The sequence below is a fragment of the Onychostruthus taczanowskii genome, unplaced genomic scaffold (genome assembly GCF_017590055.1).
Source record: "Onychostruthus taczanowskii isolate IOZ18803 unplaced genomic scaffold, ASM1759005v1 scaffold117, whole genome shotgun sequence".
NCBI classification, from domain to species: domain Eukaryota; kingdom Metazoa; phylum Chordata; class Aves; order Passeriformes; family Passeridae; genus Onychostruthus; species Onychostruthus taczanowskii.
The window spans coordinates 1,604,701-1,622,432 of NW_024498318.1; the positions used below are offsets into that span (position 1 = coordinate 1,604,701).

The window sequence follows — 17,732 nt, forward strand, 5'->3', positions numbered from 1 at the left end:
TTCATTCTATATTAGAATTCCTATGAAATAAATTTCTCAAACTTGGTTGCACTGATCTAGTAACAGCTGTTCATCTGGAAGCAGGGATATCACTACAGTCTGTAAGGTGAGATTTTGGCTGAAAATCTCACCTTACAGACTGTAGTGATATCTCTGACTTAGACTTAGTTAAGCCTAAGATTTCACCCAAATACTGAACATCATTGTGCCTGGGGAAGAGCAGCCTCATAGGATAAGGTGGGTAAAGTGAAACATGAACAAATTTTAGAAAGCATGAGGCAAATTCAGACTTGGAAATAAATGTTGTCAGTGCAGCTAAGAAAGAAGTGTGAAATATATTGAAATGCACAATTAAGTAACTAAAAAATAGAAACATATATAAAAATAATGACAAAAAATCTAATTACTGAAAAAACTAAATGAGCTGAGACAGTTTAGCCCAGTAAAGAAGGGCTGATGGGAACAGGTGAATACTGAAGACATTACAAGAGTGAAGACCTGAAAACTTTCAGAGATTCACGGATGGTTTGGGGAGGAAGGAACCTTAAATCCCACCTCATTCCAGTTCCTGCCATGGGCAGGGACACCTTCCACTAGACCAGGCTACTCCAAACCCCATCCAACCTGGCCTGGGACCCTTCCAGGGATGGGGCAGCCCAAAGCTCCATGGACAAGGAGGTTTGTGTCAGACCCTCAGCCCATGCTGCAGTTCTTCATCTACTTGTGCCCATTCCCTACAGAACACCCGTGCCCTTACCTGTTGTACAGCACAGCAGAGTGCCCAAACCTGTTGACATCGTGGTGCAGAGCCGGGCGAGGCAACACAGACCATCGATCACAGGCTGCAAGTGACAAAAACAATTTCAGAAATGTTTCTCTGGACAATGAACAAGACAACTCACACAGCAGCTTCCTCCTGAGAGATCCCCAGGTACCTGAGATCCTTCAGCAAACGCCCTGAGGGGCTGGAGCATGGCCAGGGCAGAGAACAGAGCTGGGAAGGGGCTGGAGAATTGCTGAGGAGCTGGGAAGGGGCTCAGCCTGGAGCACAGGAGGCTCAGGGGGCCCTTGTGGCTCTGCACAGCTCCTGCCAGGAGGGGACAGCCGGGGGGTCGGGCTCTGCTCCAGGGAACAGGACAAGAAGCAGCTGTTTTTCCTCCTTTACTAGCAGGATTTTTTACCATGTAACAAGTTCTGGTTTTATCTGTTTATACATTAATTATTTGCAGTTTTGCCCCAAACCAGTATCACTGAGAACAGAGGCTTATCTTTTTTTACTTTTTCAATTGACATTATGTTCCTAGAGGGCAGATATCCACGTTTTTAAAAATATTTTTTACTCATCGTAGCTTAAAGATTTGTGGCTGTTTTTCTCTTTTAATACAATGTTAGATTATTCCATTTTTTTCTATTAGCATAAAATTTATAAGTTTTGCTTCATTTTTTACTTGGTTTCCCAGGTAATTTTTTCTTTGGGCAGCATGGGAGAAAAAAACAAATTAAGAATCATCTAACCCACTGAGCAAAGGAAAAGAAGTAGGAAAAGTCAGTCCAATTCATAACACTTAAACTTCATAAAGGGAATGGATCACCTTGGGGGCCAATATCCCAGAGGCACTTGAATGCAATTTATGCAATTAAGACAGAAAAGTCAATCTTCTGTAAAGATCTACAGGGTCCTCAAATACTCCTAAGACTCTTTAATATGAGATTAAACCATTGCATAGTGGACTGACCCTCTGGAAAAAAAAAAAGCCCACAAACCAAACTAGTCCATGCATAAACTGAAAGGGCAAAGAAAAACAAAGGTTTAATTTGTTACTAAATTGAATTGAAGAATTGTTGGGTAAAACAACAGATGCAGAGCAATTTTGTTCAAGAACGCTGATAAAGAAAAGACAGAACACACAGATTTACTACTTTGATAAATCGTGATTTGGAATTTATTTTTATATGCCATTTGCTCAATTTTCAAAGAATTTCACCTAGCCCAGCACTGCCCCCAAGCCAAGCATGACAGTTCCAATTTTTTAATGGAAGACTTCAGAAAAATTTGGCAGCAATTTGCAAATTTTTAGCCATCAAGTTGTGTGTTATGTGAGGCCAAGAAACATGTTTTTCTAGATTAATAGAACGCCTGGAATATTGTTTTCTAAGCTTCTTTGCCATTTTTAACCAGAGATCAAATATTGGAGAAACCAAGTAATTCTGAGACTACAAAGAATTTTCTCCTTCCTGACTTAACCTAAAACTTACAATGCTGGGATTTATTAAACACACTGTTCAAACAGAACATATCAGCTACAAAAACATCCAGCCTCTCCCTGTGCTTGTCATCAGAATTTTCATGGGGTAAACAGAAGAGTTTCAGTTTCTCTTCTGTGGGGAGAAAAGATTAATTTAAAAGCAGCACCTTTACATAAGTAGCAGGTGGAGGATTAAGTGAGGCATTTTTCCACACAAAGCTGCTGCAGAGCAGGAAACTTTGACAAAGGCCAGAGAGACCAATTTTGGAGATAGGAAGAGCTAATTGGCCATTTCAGTTTGCAGAAAATAGGGAAAATACTGAGAGACAGCTCTGCCCAAGTGCTCACCCAACCCAAATGTCAACAATCCAAAGGCTTGTCCTGAGGATGGGGAATAACACATGCACACAGCTGGATTGTTATCCTGAAGCCTTCCCAAACTAGGCAGTACCTGGACAATTTGGACTGGATATGCCCCAAGCTGGTCAAGTAGAGAATAAAGGACAAGAAGCATTCAAGAATTTTTACTGCTCAACCCCAGCACACATCTCAGTGCAAGCTGTTAGTATTGCCCTACAGAGAAAAAAGGTTTTATGTCCTCCCAATACTCAGTGCATGTGCTCTGATTACTTGGAAATTTGAGGAGGGAAAATCAGAAAAAATTGATGATGTAAATAAAATTAATTACTACCAAAATAAGCTTTAATGACAAAGGTTAAGGAGAAGACCTGGGTTTGAAGCATTTGTTTCAGACTGGGTTTAATTCCACTTCTCCCCAGTCTTCCAACCATCACTGTGACCATTAATCAATCATGATGACTAATCAACAAGGTGTAAAAAATAAGTAAACCAGCCAGACAGCATACTATAAAAGCAGGGATTAAAGACAATTATTAAGCCTCTTCACTGAAGGCTCTCAGTATCAACTGACCTTGCTTGGTTTTCTCATGCCTTGGGAACACTGAGGGATAGATAACAGGGGTTTATATGGGCTTATTCCCATGGAGACCAACAGGAGCACGACCAGGGTAATTAATTACTGCAGAGATCATGCATGAAGAACCACTGAAAAGGTGTTTCTGCTGTGACACAAATGATGAGCCACCACCCTACTGCATTCCTAGTCACATGGGATAAGGGAAATCATGCACAATGGCTCCTGAAATGAAAAGGGAAGTGGTCTCATTTCTGAAAAAAAAAAAAAAAAAAAGAGCTGCTCTTTTCAGGCTGAGAATCTCTTCTCTAAGGAATGAGGGGACTCAAGAACACCTCTCACCCACCAAAAAGGTAAAGCCAATGTAAGCTCCACACATCAGTGTATATCTGGTAACAACTGGGCACGCTGACTACATCACTCGTGTCATGTAACATGTTACCTAAACTTGAACATCAATACTGGCATGTTTTGTCAAATTAATGCGATTTGTGTTTTACACCTGACAGAAAGTTCAATAGGTCAGGGCAGATAACAGAATGCAGAAAGAAAAATCTATCACTGTTGCTACCAAAGTTAAAAAAAAAAAAATCAAACTGTTTATGACTGCCACAGAATGCCAAAATACTCTGGGCTGGATGGGTACCTTAAAACAATCTCATTTCAGCTCTGAACCATGGGCAGAAACTACTTTCCACTAGATCAGGCTGGTCCAAGCCCGATCCAACCTGGTCAAACACCTCATTTTAACTCCTCAATTAAAAAAAAATAAAATATCAAAATAAAGCTAGCTAGGAGCACACCAAGATTCCCAAAGGATGTAACTACAAATCACAGGAGGCAGAATGGAATGGCTGCTATAACAGAGAGCAAAAGGGCACAAGGACATCAAACCCTGATGGCCCAAAGTATTCACTTGCATTTTCCTCTCATTAACCAGGAGTAAGATCTTGGTGGACATTCACTTGGAGATTTCAGGTTTACAGGATTATTTCAGGGAAGCCACATTTAGGGCATTCTGAGAGCAGAAGGTGAATGTCAGAGTACAGAGTGGCATTTTTCCCCAGTGTGAATTATCTGCGTGTGTATGTACCTTCTTTTATGTAATTTCACCTCTTCTTTCCTTGCTCTTCTGAAACTCAGTCTCTGGAATCAAAATCCACAAATAAATGCTGCCCTCTCCTGGTTACTCAAACTCAGCAAGTCCAACCTAATAATTTGGCTTTATGATTGAATAAAGCAGTGCACTGTACAGGTGGAGTTTCAGCAGGGTCTAGTGCTTGTAACTGTCCTAAGAACTTGAATTTTTGATCAACCATAGATTAAAACACACTCAAAATATCAGAACAGATTAATGGCTGAGATAGCAGGACAGGAAACAGCCTCAAGCTGGGCCAGGGAAGATGCAGATTAGATATTGGGAAGTATTTTTTCATGCAAAGGGTTGCAAAACACTGGAACAAGCTGCTTAGGGCAGTGATGGAATCACCATCTCTGGAAGTGTTCAAAAACATGTGGATGTGGCACTTGAGGATATGGCTTGGTGGTGAAAATGGTGGTGATGCTGGGCTGCCAGTTGGACTTGGTGACCTTAAAGTTTTTTTCCAACCTCAATGACTCTATGGTTTTATGATTCTGTAACAATATGCAGTTTAAAACCTAATTTTTAATGCCCAAGGCTGTGTACAAACTGTTAACAAAGGAATTGCTGCTGTCTGTAATTGGAAATCACTGCACCTCATGTGCTTGGAATTCTGTAGCAAGGTTATGAGCTTCTCCTGATTGCAGATCCCTGTGCGCAGCAGCATTGGGATAACATATCCACCATAAACCAGCATTCTGGAGACAAACTGAGGACAGCTCCCTGGGAACAGCCAAGTATTTGGGGGGTTGTTATTATTTCTGCAAGAACTTACCAATATCATAGGCCATGAAATCCGAAGAGAAGCACTTGGCTCCGTGGCTCATGGAGGTGTCATTGTGAGTGTTTCCTCCAAACACCAGCATGGTCCCACTCACTATCACAGCTGTGTGCAAGTAGCGGAAAAATCGGCTGTCTTTGAGAATAGTCCTTCAGAAATAAGAATGTATCTATTAATGAGACTGCTAAGTACCTGGCAAAGGCAAAACACTCCATAAATCCAAGCTGAAGAACACTTTGAGGGTGAGGATAGTATCTAACTACTTTTCCTAATGAGCTGATTAACAATTACATTCCACATTGTTCAATTCCACCTGCATTTTCATTCTCATCTTTCCATTTGCTTTGCCAATTTATAGGAGAAATATACCTATGAGAGCCTCTTTCCAAAGCTGTGGATTTTCAAATCATCAATTCTTTCCCTAGGGATTCTCAAGTTTCCACACTTATCTTTTGAACATAGTCAGCTTGGAAAGACTCCAATATTTTGTAGTAACTCTGTTTTTATAGAAACACAAAGAAGTCTTTCACACTGGGCAGCATCTCTGCTCACAAATAAAAATTCTATTTTAAGGAAATCTATACAGCTTCTGAAAATGGAGCCCTACAGGTTAATACCTGCACAAAATGCTGGCTCATCGGTGACTAAATCATGGGAAGCACTAATCAAACTCACCACTGATCTCAATTTCAATCAGGATTGATGGCACTGAACACAGAGGGTCGTTTTTTGGAGGATTTTCCTATTTTTCTGAGAGGATTTGTGTTGAAAGAGGGGACACTGGAGAGCTGGGAATGTTCCCTGGAGAAGGGAAGGCTCCAGGCGGAGCTCAGAGCCCCTGGCAGGGCCTGGAGGGGCTCCAGGAGAGCTGCAGAGGGACTGGGGACAAGGCCTGCAGGGACAGCACACAGGGAATGGCTCCCACTGGCAAAGGGCAGATTGGGCTGGGATCTTGGCAAGGAATTCCTGGCTGGGAGGGTGGGCAGGGGCTGGGCTGGAATTCCCAGAGCAGCTGTGGCTGCCCTGGATCCCTGGCAGTGCCCAAGACCAGGTTGGACATTGGGGCTGGAGCAGCCTGGGACAGTGGGAGCTGTCCCTGCCATGGCAGCGCTGGAATGTGTCGAGTTTTAAGGTCCCTTCCACCAGGGGACATCGAGGATTTGTTCCAGAGGGACCTGGAGGAGCTCAAGAAGAGGGCCCACGGGAAGCTCATGAGATTTAAAAAGGAAGAGAGGGCCTAAATCACTCAAGAATAAAAGAAAGAGTCAATGACAAAAAACCCCAGTGATAAAGATGAACAGACAGTCCTACACTCTCCACTTGTTCAACAGGGCTTGCCAGACCGACAAAACAAATGTGACAAAAGAAAACTGGTGCTGCAGGAGTTTGGAAGAACAATGTCACATTTGTTAAGTTTCTGCCTACTCAGCCAGATTTGTCCACTTCACGGCTGAAGTGGAAGATCAAATTAATCCAGAGAGGAAGTGGGGTTATTTCTGTGTATACAACCAAGTGGGAAGGAGGGGGACTGGAAAAATTAGTCACTCATTACCTTCCTCATCAGTACAGACTCACAAACAGATGTTGCAGAAACACAAGCTATTTTAACACCCAATAAGTGATGTAGTGACTCAAATTTACATGTGTAAACCCAAAAGATAGTCAGGAGCCTTTAGAATCAACATTAAGAAAAACACAGAATTAAGGAAAATGTATTTCACCTCTGTTGCTCCAAGCTGTGAAGTGTGGCTATAGCTTTTTAATAAAAGTCACCTTTGGGCAGGAACAAATCACAGAAGATTTCAGCTTAAGAAATGAACATTTCAAGCAGTTACACAGCCAGAAGAAAACAGGGTTATAATAGAAATTCTTTTACGGTCTTAACTGCAGAATGGATTATCACTCACTTGACTGCAGTAACATACACAGGCTGTATGGCTAGCAAGAAAAAAACATCAAATATTTTTGATGAATCAAACAATAAATTAAAATGGATTTCTTGGCTTCTTCACAGCCTTGATTATATTGATTATATCATTCCCTATTCATAAGGGGACATAAAAACAAGAGATCCAAGAGCACAGCATCTATCCTGAATTCAGGTAGATATAAACCACTGTACCCTCATCAAATACCCATCCTCTTGTTCACTACAAACAAAACTGACAGGGCAGTAAACAGGAAAAAGACAGAAGAAGAACCACTTACCACATGCGAGAATCCACTTCATATTTGTACAAATCATCTGCCAGCCTGTACTTGTTGGCACTAAATGCTTTGTAACCCCCATGGATATAGATTGATCTTGTACTTGGATCATAAACACTGCTGTGACCATATCCTCCTTGCACCAGAGCTCCGCTCGTCTGCAAGATGCTCCAGGTATTTGTCACTGAAAAATATAAGTGACAAAACATGGTTCATTTCTGTCCATTAATAACTCATCAACAACATAGTGAAATAAATTGGGATTCCCCTGACTCAGATCTAGACACTGCCTCTATCACTTCATATCCAAAAATATTCCCCTTCAAAAAGTCTGTTGTCAAGAAGCATTGCCAGGTATTTTTAATTAGAGCAGAAATAGCTCCTCCACAGTCATTTTTTACATTTTGCAGACAAGCTAAGTAAATGAGAAATAAAAAGCAGAAAAATAATAGACTGCATTTCAATGACATGAAAATGCCAGGACTGTGACTTGATTTGGAATGGGACTCAAGAGCACTTTTACTTTTTATCTATATATAAATATATATATAAAGCCAGACAGCACTGAAGTCAAGTCTGACTGTGAAGAACACTGCAGTTAAAAACTAATATTATTCATGATCCTATATCTCACTCACTAAAATAATGTTGGTCTGAAGCACTTTAGACATATTATGATGGCAACTGAAATAAAAATACCACAATACGCACCAATCTCTGTAGTAAGTGCTGAATGAAACCCTATACAAGCTTCCCAATTGTGGGCCAGAGCAGGCACACCAAAGGCAAAGGAAGTGAACAGTCTGCAGGATCACACATGGCAAAAACAAATCACTGCCCCACAGGCCCTGGTTCTCTCTGGATTTCTATGAGAGGAAGAAATGTCGCTCACATGGATTCCAGAGAACCAGGTTCTGGATCAGCCTGACTGGAGGGCAAGAGCAGCAGGTGCGAAATGCAGACAGGGCCACTACTCCTGAGAATAACCAGCACACTCCTGTTGTGAACTTCCTGTGCCTAGCTACGAACCCGACATGGTCCGTGGAGCCAGGAATGTGCCTCCATTTCTGAGCTAGGTATGAGTTCAGTTTGCCTGGAAAGCTTCCTGTGCTTCTCCAGGGGTTATACTAGAAATCTCTGGATCTTAAAATCAGAGTCTGGACTATCCCAGGATATGGGGGTCAAATCCTATCAGGGATATGGGAATCCAGAAATTCAGCACCTGTTTCCCACAGCATCTGCTGCTGGGGACATGTGTGTCAGGTTAAGAAGGTATTTGGTCTGAATTATTATAGCCATTATTATATTGCAGAATTAAAAAATAATTTCAAAAGTGTTTGTTTTACCAGAGGGAAAGAAGAAAACTAATCTAAATTGCTCCAGAGTTGTCCTGCTTTACCTCTCAATTACAGCTTTATATCTGTGGGACCTAACACTGTGTATAAAGCTGGAGGCACATGGCTGCCTGCTCATTGGGTTATATAAATCTGTTAGGTTAACTTGTACATACGAACAGGAGGAGGAGCACACATTTGCCTGTGTTTTCCTATGTGAACACAAGTCGTTTAAATAACTTCCAAACCAGCTGCTACCCTGGCAGGGCCCAGCAGAAGGCTGCACTCCCTCCCTCCCTCGCTCACTCACCCAGGTTGTACTCCTGGACGTTGCTGATGTAGCCGTAGAGGGGGCAGTGCCCGAAGAGCACCAGCATGACGGTGCTGTTGTCCTGCAGGGTGACCATGTGGGCAGAGTGCCCCACCACAGCATACTGCTCCTTGGCCCGGGGTGCCAGCACAGCCCAGCTCTGCCTGGGGATGTGGAACACCCACAGCTGGCTGCTCACATTCCCCGTGGCATCCAGCTTACCGCCGTACATGTAGATGTTATCCTGAAAGAAGGCACAGAAGGGCAAGGAGTGCAGCATTTAGGAAACAGCTGGTAAGCAATGAAGCTACTGGTCTGAAGTTACTTAATAAAGTCCTCTGGAGAGGGACTGGGGACAAGGCCGGCAGAGACGGGACACAGGGAATGGCTCCCACTGCCACAGGGCAGGGATGGATGGGATCTTGGGAATTAGGAATTGTTCCCTGGGAGGGTGTGAGGCCCTGGCACAGGGTGCCCAGAGCAGCTGGGGCTGCCCCTGGATCCCTGGCAGTGCCCAAGGCCAGGCTGGACATTGGGGTTGGGATCCACCTGGCAGAGTGGAAGGTCCCTGCCTGCAGCAGAGGACTGGGACTACATGATCTTTAAGCTCCCTTCCAATCCAAACCACTTTGTGATTCCATTATGAATTTCCAGGGCTGGACATTGGGGTTGGGATCCACCTGGCAGAGTGGAAGGTCCCTGCCTGCAGCAGAGGACTGGGACTACATGATCTTTAAGCTCCCTTCCAACCCAAACCACTTTGTGATTCCATGATGAATTTCCATGCTTTGAGGTTCTTCAAGTGCTCTGTTTGTGAATGACAGTGTGTGGAGTTTTTTGAGCATTTATGATTCAGTTTTGCCCAGGCCTGCACTGTTTGAGCTAAACAACATTCCAAAACCCAAATGTCAATAAAAGCTCAGCTCATTTCCTTTCCACAGACTTTGCCATCCTGCTGATATCCTCACATGGTCTGCACTCACAGCAAGGCACACAGGTGAGAAAGGAGGTAAAAACTGTCAAATCCACTTGCTGTGTCAGATGCTGGAACATTAGATTCACAAATTTACTTGCAGAGCAAGTAACAAAAATCCCTAATCCTCCAGCTGTGCTTTGGTGTCTTGGACAACAGAGCTCATAAAAATATTCATGTGATCTACGTAAAAGGCAGCTGAGGAACTCCAGCAAACTCAGCCTCAGGCATTCTTGTCAGCATAGACAGCAAGAAGGAATAATGGACTCACTGGCCTCAAAAAGTCATCTTCAAAATCTCTGGAAAAGGGGGAAAGAAGGACCACACAGGCAGAGACTCTACAGACTTCCTAGGACAGCCACCCAAGGATTCCCTGGAGGACAAGGGTACAGCCTGGGCTAAGCATGGACAAGCCTCTGAATGAGGAACACTTCTCCCAAAGCAAGGCTGATCTGGCATAAGGAGTGGGAAACAGGAGAGAAAAAGGGGAAATCAGCTGAGAAGTGAGTCTGGAGCACTGAACTTACCTTGTGCAATGCCAACGAATGACCATATCTCATCTCTACTGAGTTCACAGAGCTGTTCAGTGGAAGCCACTCTTCAGAAATGAGATCATACCTGTATAATTAAAACTTAATTACTTTCCAAGGAATAGGTATTAAAGCTGAGAATATGATTGGCTGTCCTAAGACTTGGGGAAAATTATTTAACAATATAGTACATTAGACATAATTATTTACTGAAATAATAAATCCTGCCATGATTTCATCATGCACAAAGCTCATACAAACTATTATGGGTTAAAAAAAAAAAGTTGAGCCTCCTCTGTTACTCGACATCCACGTGTTGATTTCCTTTGCCCTGTTTTCTTTTCCACACAAATCCAAGAGGTAGTGCATTGCCTATTAAGCTGTGACAACCTACACCACCTCTCCCTCAAAAAAAGTCAGAAAACTTTATATTAAACTTCAGTAATTTCCAACTACTTCATTAAAAAAAACTCTGCCAGAGCTTAAAAAGCACTTTTTAATTATGTCTTTGCCATTCATGCTTAAAATAACATAAACCCTCTGCCCTGAAAATGGCTTGTGGCTTTTCATTTAAAATAAAGCACTATATTTGCCAAGCTTAGGGCCTTGTGAGACAAAATAGTCTCTGAGAAAGCATTCAACAAAGCCATAGGGTATCCTATTAAAAAACAAGGTGTGACTTTGGAGGAGTAAATTGTGGGTGCAACTAACAACTGTTCTACATTTATATGTATGTTTTCAGCTCCTCTTCCCCTGTAAGAACTATTATCTCAGGATGTGAATGCAGAATACACAGCTCTCACTTAGGTCCACCAAAGTGAGGTATCTGAGTATCTCTGGAAAAAAATCCAGCTTTTGCCTAAATCTGCCCTAATACAATACAAAAGCTGTTTTTTTTTTAAATGCAGTATTTCCATGAAATACACAATTATTACTTTTTATTTTAGTTACTGTTAAATCTCCTCAAATAATTGCATAAATGCCCTCATCCTAATGCCCCTCCCTGTTTGGTGTCCCATCCACTGTGGATAGCCATCCAGAGTAATCAGTAGGTGTTGATTAAGGAGCCAAAAACTCAAGTCACACAGACACAATATAGGGAAGAGCTAAAAAACACTGAAGCAAAATAACCCTCTTTGAATATGAGGCTAGATATAATTTAGGAGCTGGCCCAGAAATATACAGAGAACAGTTAAATGCTGTCAGACACAGATAAATCAAATGCTCACTGAACATCAGCAACATTATGCTTTTTTTTTCCAAAATTAGCACCCCTTAGCAAGATTTTCCCCCATCTCAAACATGAGCCTGAGTTTTTATTATGGTTGTTTTCCCTTGCAGATGAAGCACAGACCAAAGCAAAGCATGTCAGGTGGCATTTCCTAAAAATAACTCTCAAATCTAAGTTCCTATCTTTAGTTTTTATTATCTGGGTTTATACTCACGCTAAAACCTTCTGAGAGTCAGAATGATTGAAGACATAGCCTCCAACAATCCACATTTTATTGTCATGGATGACAGCTTTGTGCGATGCTCGAGCAAGTTTTGGAAGAGTGTATTCTTCCCGGGTCCAAAACGACTGGTTTGCAGGAAGAGGAACTGAACAGCCAGGACCTGGGAAAAGAAGGTTTTAAAATGTTTTTTTTTCAAAGCCTGTATTTCAGCTGGACGTCAATCTCCTGCTAGTGACGTAGCTGGTTGCATTTAATATGAGACTAGTTCTTACATGTCAGTAGGTCTTTGCAATGGAAACATGTATGCTCAGACCAGATCACTGCCAAGCTGGATGTGGCTGATCAGCTCAGCTGGACATGAGAATGAGGCATTTCACATATTCAAACAGGTCAATTATGGCAACCAGGCTCAAATTTGCTTCAGGTGCACAGGAATGAGACTTGAAGGAATGCCTGTACACCACAGGTTAGTCCCTCTTTGGATGGTGACAAAGTTGCTTTTAACAGCAATCATAAAAAAACACAGAATCACAGACTGGGACAGGTTGGAAAGATCACCTTCCACCCCCCTTCCACACCTTCCACTATCCCAGGCTGCTCCAAGCCCCAATGTCCAACCTGGCCTTGGACACTACCAGGGACGCAGGGGCAGCCACAGCTACCTTGGGCACCCTGTGCCAAGGTGTCATCATGCTCATTGTAAAAAACTTCTTCCCTACTGCTAATCTAAACCAGCCCAGTTTCAATGTAAAGTCATTCGCCTTTGTCCTGGCATTCCAGGCCCTTGTCCAACATCCTTCTCCAGCTCTCATGGAGGCCCTCTGGGCACTGCAAGTGGCTCTGAAGTCTCCCTGGAGCCTTCCCTTCTCCAGCTCTCCCAAACTGTCTCCAGAGCTGAGAGGCTCCAGCCCTTGGAGCTTCTCTGTGTCCTCCTCTCCAGCATATCCATCCTTCCACATACAGTGTAACCTCTTAAATTTGAAAAGCAGATACTCTGTTCCTAGTCAAAATGCTAATACTTGTCATGCAGAACATTCCCACATACTCCCAGTTAAACTGCCAGCTCCATAGATAGAAAATGCAGCCCCCAAAGTTCTGTGTATCCCCCAGGAGACTCACCTTGCCAGCCTGCAGAGCACACACACGCTCTGGAGCCGTTGAGGCTGCAGTGGCCCCTCTCAGGAGCCCCGCAGTTCCCCGGGCAGTAGGGAATGTCACAAGCCTCTCCCTTCCAGCGCTCGGCACACTCACACTGCGGGGCCATGGTGCTGCTGTTGAGCCTGCACTCACCCTGGCCAGAGCAGTTATTGGGACACACGTTGAAACTGGGGACAGAGCACAAAGCAGCTTGTCAGGAAGGAAAGAGATTCCCAAGAATTATTAACAAAGGCAAGAGTGATGCTGAACAAAGTGAAAACAAATCACTACAAACCAAAAGAGTCATCTGCTACCCGGTGTGATGCATCTGTAGAGATTTGTACTCTATTCCTAAAAAACTGCCTCATTTCACAAGTTAAACTTGCAGCTCCTCTGAGAAAATCAGAAATATGATTTTTAGCCATTTGTAAGGCAAAGGACTTCCCTTAAAACACCCAACAGTAAGTGAGGACTTTAATCAGAGGATAAGGCTGCTGTGGCATCTGTGCAATTTTTACTTAAACTGCTCACAATTAGGTGCTATTCTGAGATCTGCTTACCAAGAGAACAACTGGAGATGAAACCCAAGCCAAAGACGTGCCTGGTTTGAATAAGTTCTGATTTTATAATATCTGCAACTTAGCTGAGGCAAAACCAGATACCTTGGTAAAGATCCAAATTCTGAGATGATAGTAATTTCCAGACTCCAGTTTTTGCTAGTGTATCAACCAGAATAATTCACAGATGGGAATTAGTACCCATATTCTCACTGTCACTGGCTCCAAGACATAATTTCACAAGTGCTGAGTGAACTACTACCTACACTCAGCGGTAACTATGAAGACTGTTATGTACCATTCCATCTACTTGCTGGAAAAATATTATGAGCAAACCTAAGAACCAGAACACAAAACAGCACTTGAAAATTGTTTGAAATTATGAAGAAAGTGAAGAATTAAAAGAATATTGTTCTTGAAGACAGTATTTCATTGCAATGGTGCAAATCTAACAGCTGGCAGTAGATGGAGTCCTGGTTTATGCAATCAGCCAGACTTGGAAAACACTGCCTCTTCAGCTCCTCTGATCCCAGTAACTTTGCATACACTCCTCATCTTCCTCTAGAGTTTTGAAGGGATGCTGGATGCCCCCTATTTTTTTAAAAAAATTTCACTATTATGTGGGTTATTAAGCACATATTTTGTTCTTACTAAGGATGAAGGCACTGAGACTTAATATTCAAAAACTAAGCTACTCATTTCAAGAGAAAGTCAATTTTTGCAAGAAGTCAGTTATAACTGAAGTTTTTCCAGCTGTTTTTTCTGAAAGAGGTGAGTCCTTCTGCAGGTTACTCCCAAATTAAATCTCCCAGTGTGGCACAAACATAACTTGCATCTGTAGGAGCAAAAAAAAAATCCAAAGCTCATGATCGCTGCAGAAGCAAAACCTTCCATCTCTGTGAGTATGTCCACGCATTTACAAATGACAACTGACAAGACAAAACCCTTCTAAAAGCAGTTGATGAATTAGGGAGCACACCAGAATTACTTTTAAAAAGCTCATCAATGAGGACTAAATACATGTCAGTGAGCAGAAAGCACCCATCTGTTTAGAATATGAATGAAAGAATATAAAACCAGTCCAGAAGAAAAAGAAGCCAGATGAAGGGATACAATGCAGGGGTTGAATAAGGAAGCAAATCCCAAGGATGACGATCCTCAAGAGCACGAAGAGCCCAGCATCTCAAGTAAAATGTGTGGCTGATGGAAAAGTGCATTTGTGCTAGAGTATTTCTGCAGAGCACTCAGGAGCACAGATGTGCACAAAACACATAAATTCTTGTTGATTACATAGAATCAAATGGATCTAATAACATAAAATAAATAGTAAGATGTCTTTTGGAGCAAACATTCGTCCATACTCACAACTGACAAGTTTGAACATTGAGCACATGCCACTTATTAGCTGTTGCAAGGGTATAATAAAGATAAAAATCTAATTTCAGGTGTCTGCTCATAATTACACACTTCAATGGAAACTGCTTATTTCAAGACAAAAGTAAGAAAAGGGGAAAACTCCTTTTGCTCAACCTGCAGCATCAGTGTGGAGTAGTGCCACTTACTTATAGGTGATGTTAAACCCTGTGAGATTATAGGCAGCATCACTGAAGAAATGTAGAAGAGCATATCCCGAAGTAGCTACAACTTCAGGTACTGTTTCATTGCTGTCTTTCTCAGGAACAATAAGACCACTAGAAAAGTAAAAGAACAATATTAGAAGTGAAATAAAAGGGAGCAAAGCAACAAGAGTAAATGCACCAGTACTTTCAATAATATAACTGAATTTCAATAAAATAATTGAAACTCAATGTATTTCCATTATTTGAAGTATAATGAATTTGTGGAATCATAAGTACAGGTATGTTGGAAGTATTTAATCTGAAAACCTGAAGCTATCTAGAATGTTAAATATCCATATCAAAAACCTTTCCCTCTCGTGTTACCCAGAAAAGAATTAAGCAGGTCCCATTCCAAAAACAAGGTGGCATGTTTGGAAATGGAAATTAATGTGTCCCAAAAGAATAAAATCTGTATTACGAAGTCAAACTAAAGGTCTGCTGAGACCAGATCTCCTCCTGACTGTGGGCTACAAAAATGATTGGGAAAGGCTGTGACAAACCAAGCAAGTACAGAACATTATAGCAATGTGTAACCCACCTTCCAGACACCCAGTTCAGATACATAGACCTGGAGAATGCACCCAAGCCAGCATAGTTAAATAAACCACTTCTATCCAATTCATTTCTTAATCATTTATATCCTTTTCACCTGAAAAATCTGCAGCAGTGAGGTAAATTTAATTCCACAACAGCAGAAAAAGGATTATTCTACTCATTTTTTACTTGCTGCCTCTCTTGCTGCCTTTTCTATGAGAAATACAAACAGTCAGCCATGGAATCACAGACTGGTTTGCATTAGAGGCTTAAACCAGAGACTTAAAACTCACCTCATTCCAGCCCCTGCCATGGCAGAGACACCTTCTGCTATCCCACGCTGCTCCAGCCCCAGTGTCCAACCTGGCCTTGGGCACTGCCAGGGATCCAGGGCAGCCACAGCTGCTCTGGGAATTCCAGCCCAGCCCCTGCCCACCCTCCCAGCCAGGAATTCCTTGCCAAGATCCCAGCCCAATCTGCCCTTTGCCAGTGGGAGCCATTCCCTGTGTGCTGTCCCTGCAGGCCTTGTCCCCAGTCCCTCTGCAGCTCTCCTGGAGCCCCTCCAGGCCCTGCCAGGGGCTCTGAGCTCTGCCTGGAGCCTTCCCTTCTCCAGGGAACATTCCCAGCTCTCCAGCCTGGCTCAGTGGCAGGCAAGCTCCAGCCCTTGGAGCATCTCTGTGGCCTCCTCTGGACTTGCTCTGGCAGCTCCAGGCCCTTCTGCTGTTGGAAGCCCCTGAGCTGGATACACATTCCCATGGCAGCAAGTTCAGTTACAATTTCTAGCAAAGAATTGAGGGAATAGAAGGAAAAAATAGACGAGGGTCAACCATACGATCTATGTACAAGGAGAGGCAGAAGGAGTGAGGTTTCTTTAACTTCAAGGAGAGACAGCTGAAGAAGGGTAAAACCTAATATTTGACCTCAACTACCTCAGGAGAGGTTAGAGAGAAGGGAATACCAGAAGTTCACAAGAAAAGGGCAGGAGGCAACACACACAGGTTGCAGCAAGGGATTGTGGCTAGATGTAAGTATTAGATTAATTTTTTATCATTATCTTAACACCAATCTCTGGACCACTGGCCCAGAGATCAACAAGATCTCCATCCTAAAGATAAATTCATACCTTGACTGGACAAAGGGCTCTGATGGTCATCCTGCTTTGAGAGAGGGATCAGACCTTTCCAACCCAACTCCACCCTACAGCCAAATTTGGGTGCTCAGGTGCCATATTCACCAACAAGTACCACATGGCTGCTGAGCTGCTCCTGCTCCTGAGGGAGCTCGGGCTCACGTGAACCTCCACCTGCACCTGAGAGCAGCCACAGCAGCTGCTGGGCCGCTGCCAAACATCCTGCAGAACAACAGCTGGGTTTGACCAGGAAAACACCCTGCCGCCAACCAGAGCAAAATGAAAATAAAGGTGCAAAACCAGCTCTGGTAAATGTTTAATGCAGAGTAAAGTTAATAAAACCTACCAAGTTCACATGTGCTGAGTGCAGTTTATCTAATTCAGATTTCTTAATCAGTGCTGACAAACATGCTGCATTTGTTTCCATGTTCTTTTACTGCATTTTTGAAGCAGCACATTTACACAATCTCATTGTGCCTGTGCTCACAAATATAAGCCAGCAAAGCTATTTTTAACACTGTTTAACTAGACAACCTTAATGTGCAAGACCAGACAGCTCCAGGGGCTCTTAGAATACAAGGAGTTTAGTCTATGCACACACTAGAACTGTGTAAATGTTAGTATTAAGCAAATATTTACTGCTGTTCAAAATTGATAAAACAAATTTCAAGCTTCCCTACAATCCAGTGCTGAGGATTCCCAAGACTATCTTATATATATACAAGATTATATATATATATTTTAGGATAAATATCTTGTGAACAAACACAAATGAGCATCAGAAGGTCAAGAAAACAAAATGAGAGCAGTGAAGGAAGTGAAGGTTCAAGGAACTGCTGTAAAAA

The 17,732-nt window shown here is 42.6% G+C and overlaps 1 protein-coding gene across 1 annotated transcript in view; it reads right to left on the minus strand.

Annotated features, from left to right (window-relative positions):
- ATRN (attractin) overlaps window positions 1–17,732 on the minus strand; it is a 143,409-nt gene that overhangs the window by 84,344 nt on the left and 41,333 nt on the right. The window contains exons 4-11 of the mRNA XM_041427574.1: window positions 15,168–15,296; window positions 13,031–13,236; window positions 11,903–12,071; window positions 10,455–10,545; window positions 8,955–9,198; window positions 7,311–7,494; window positions 5,097–5,251; window positions 758–842 (exon numbers count right to left, since the gene is read on the minus strand). Of these exons, the coding sequence (XP_041283508.1) occupies window positions 758–842; window positions 5,097–5,251; window positions 7,311–7,494; window positions 8,955–9,198; window positions 10,455–10,545; window positions 11,903–12,071; window positions 13,031–13,236; window positions 15,168–15,296 (1,263 nt within the window). The remainder of the gene's footprint in view (window positions 1–757; window positions 843–5,096; window positions 5,252–7,310; window positions 7,495–8,954; window positions 9,199–10,454; window positions 10,546–11,902; window positions 12,072–13,030; window positions 13,237–15,167; window positions 15,297–17,732) is intronic.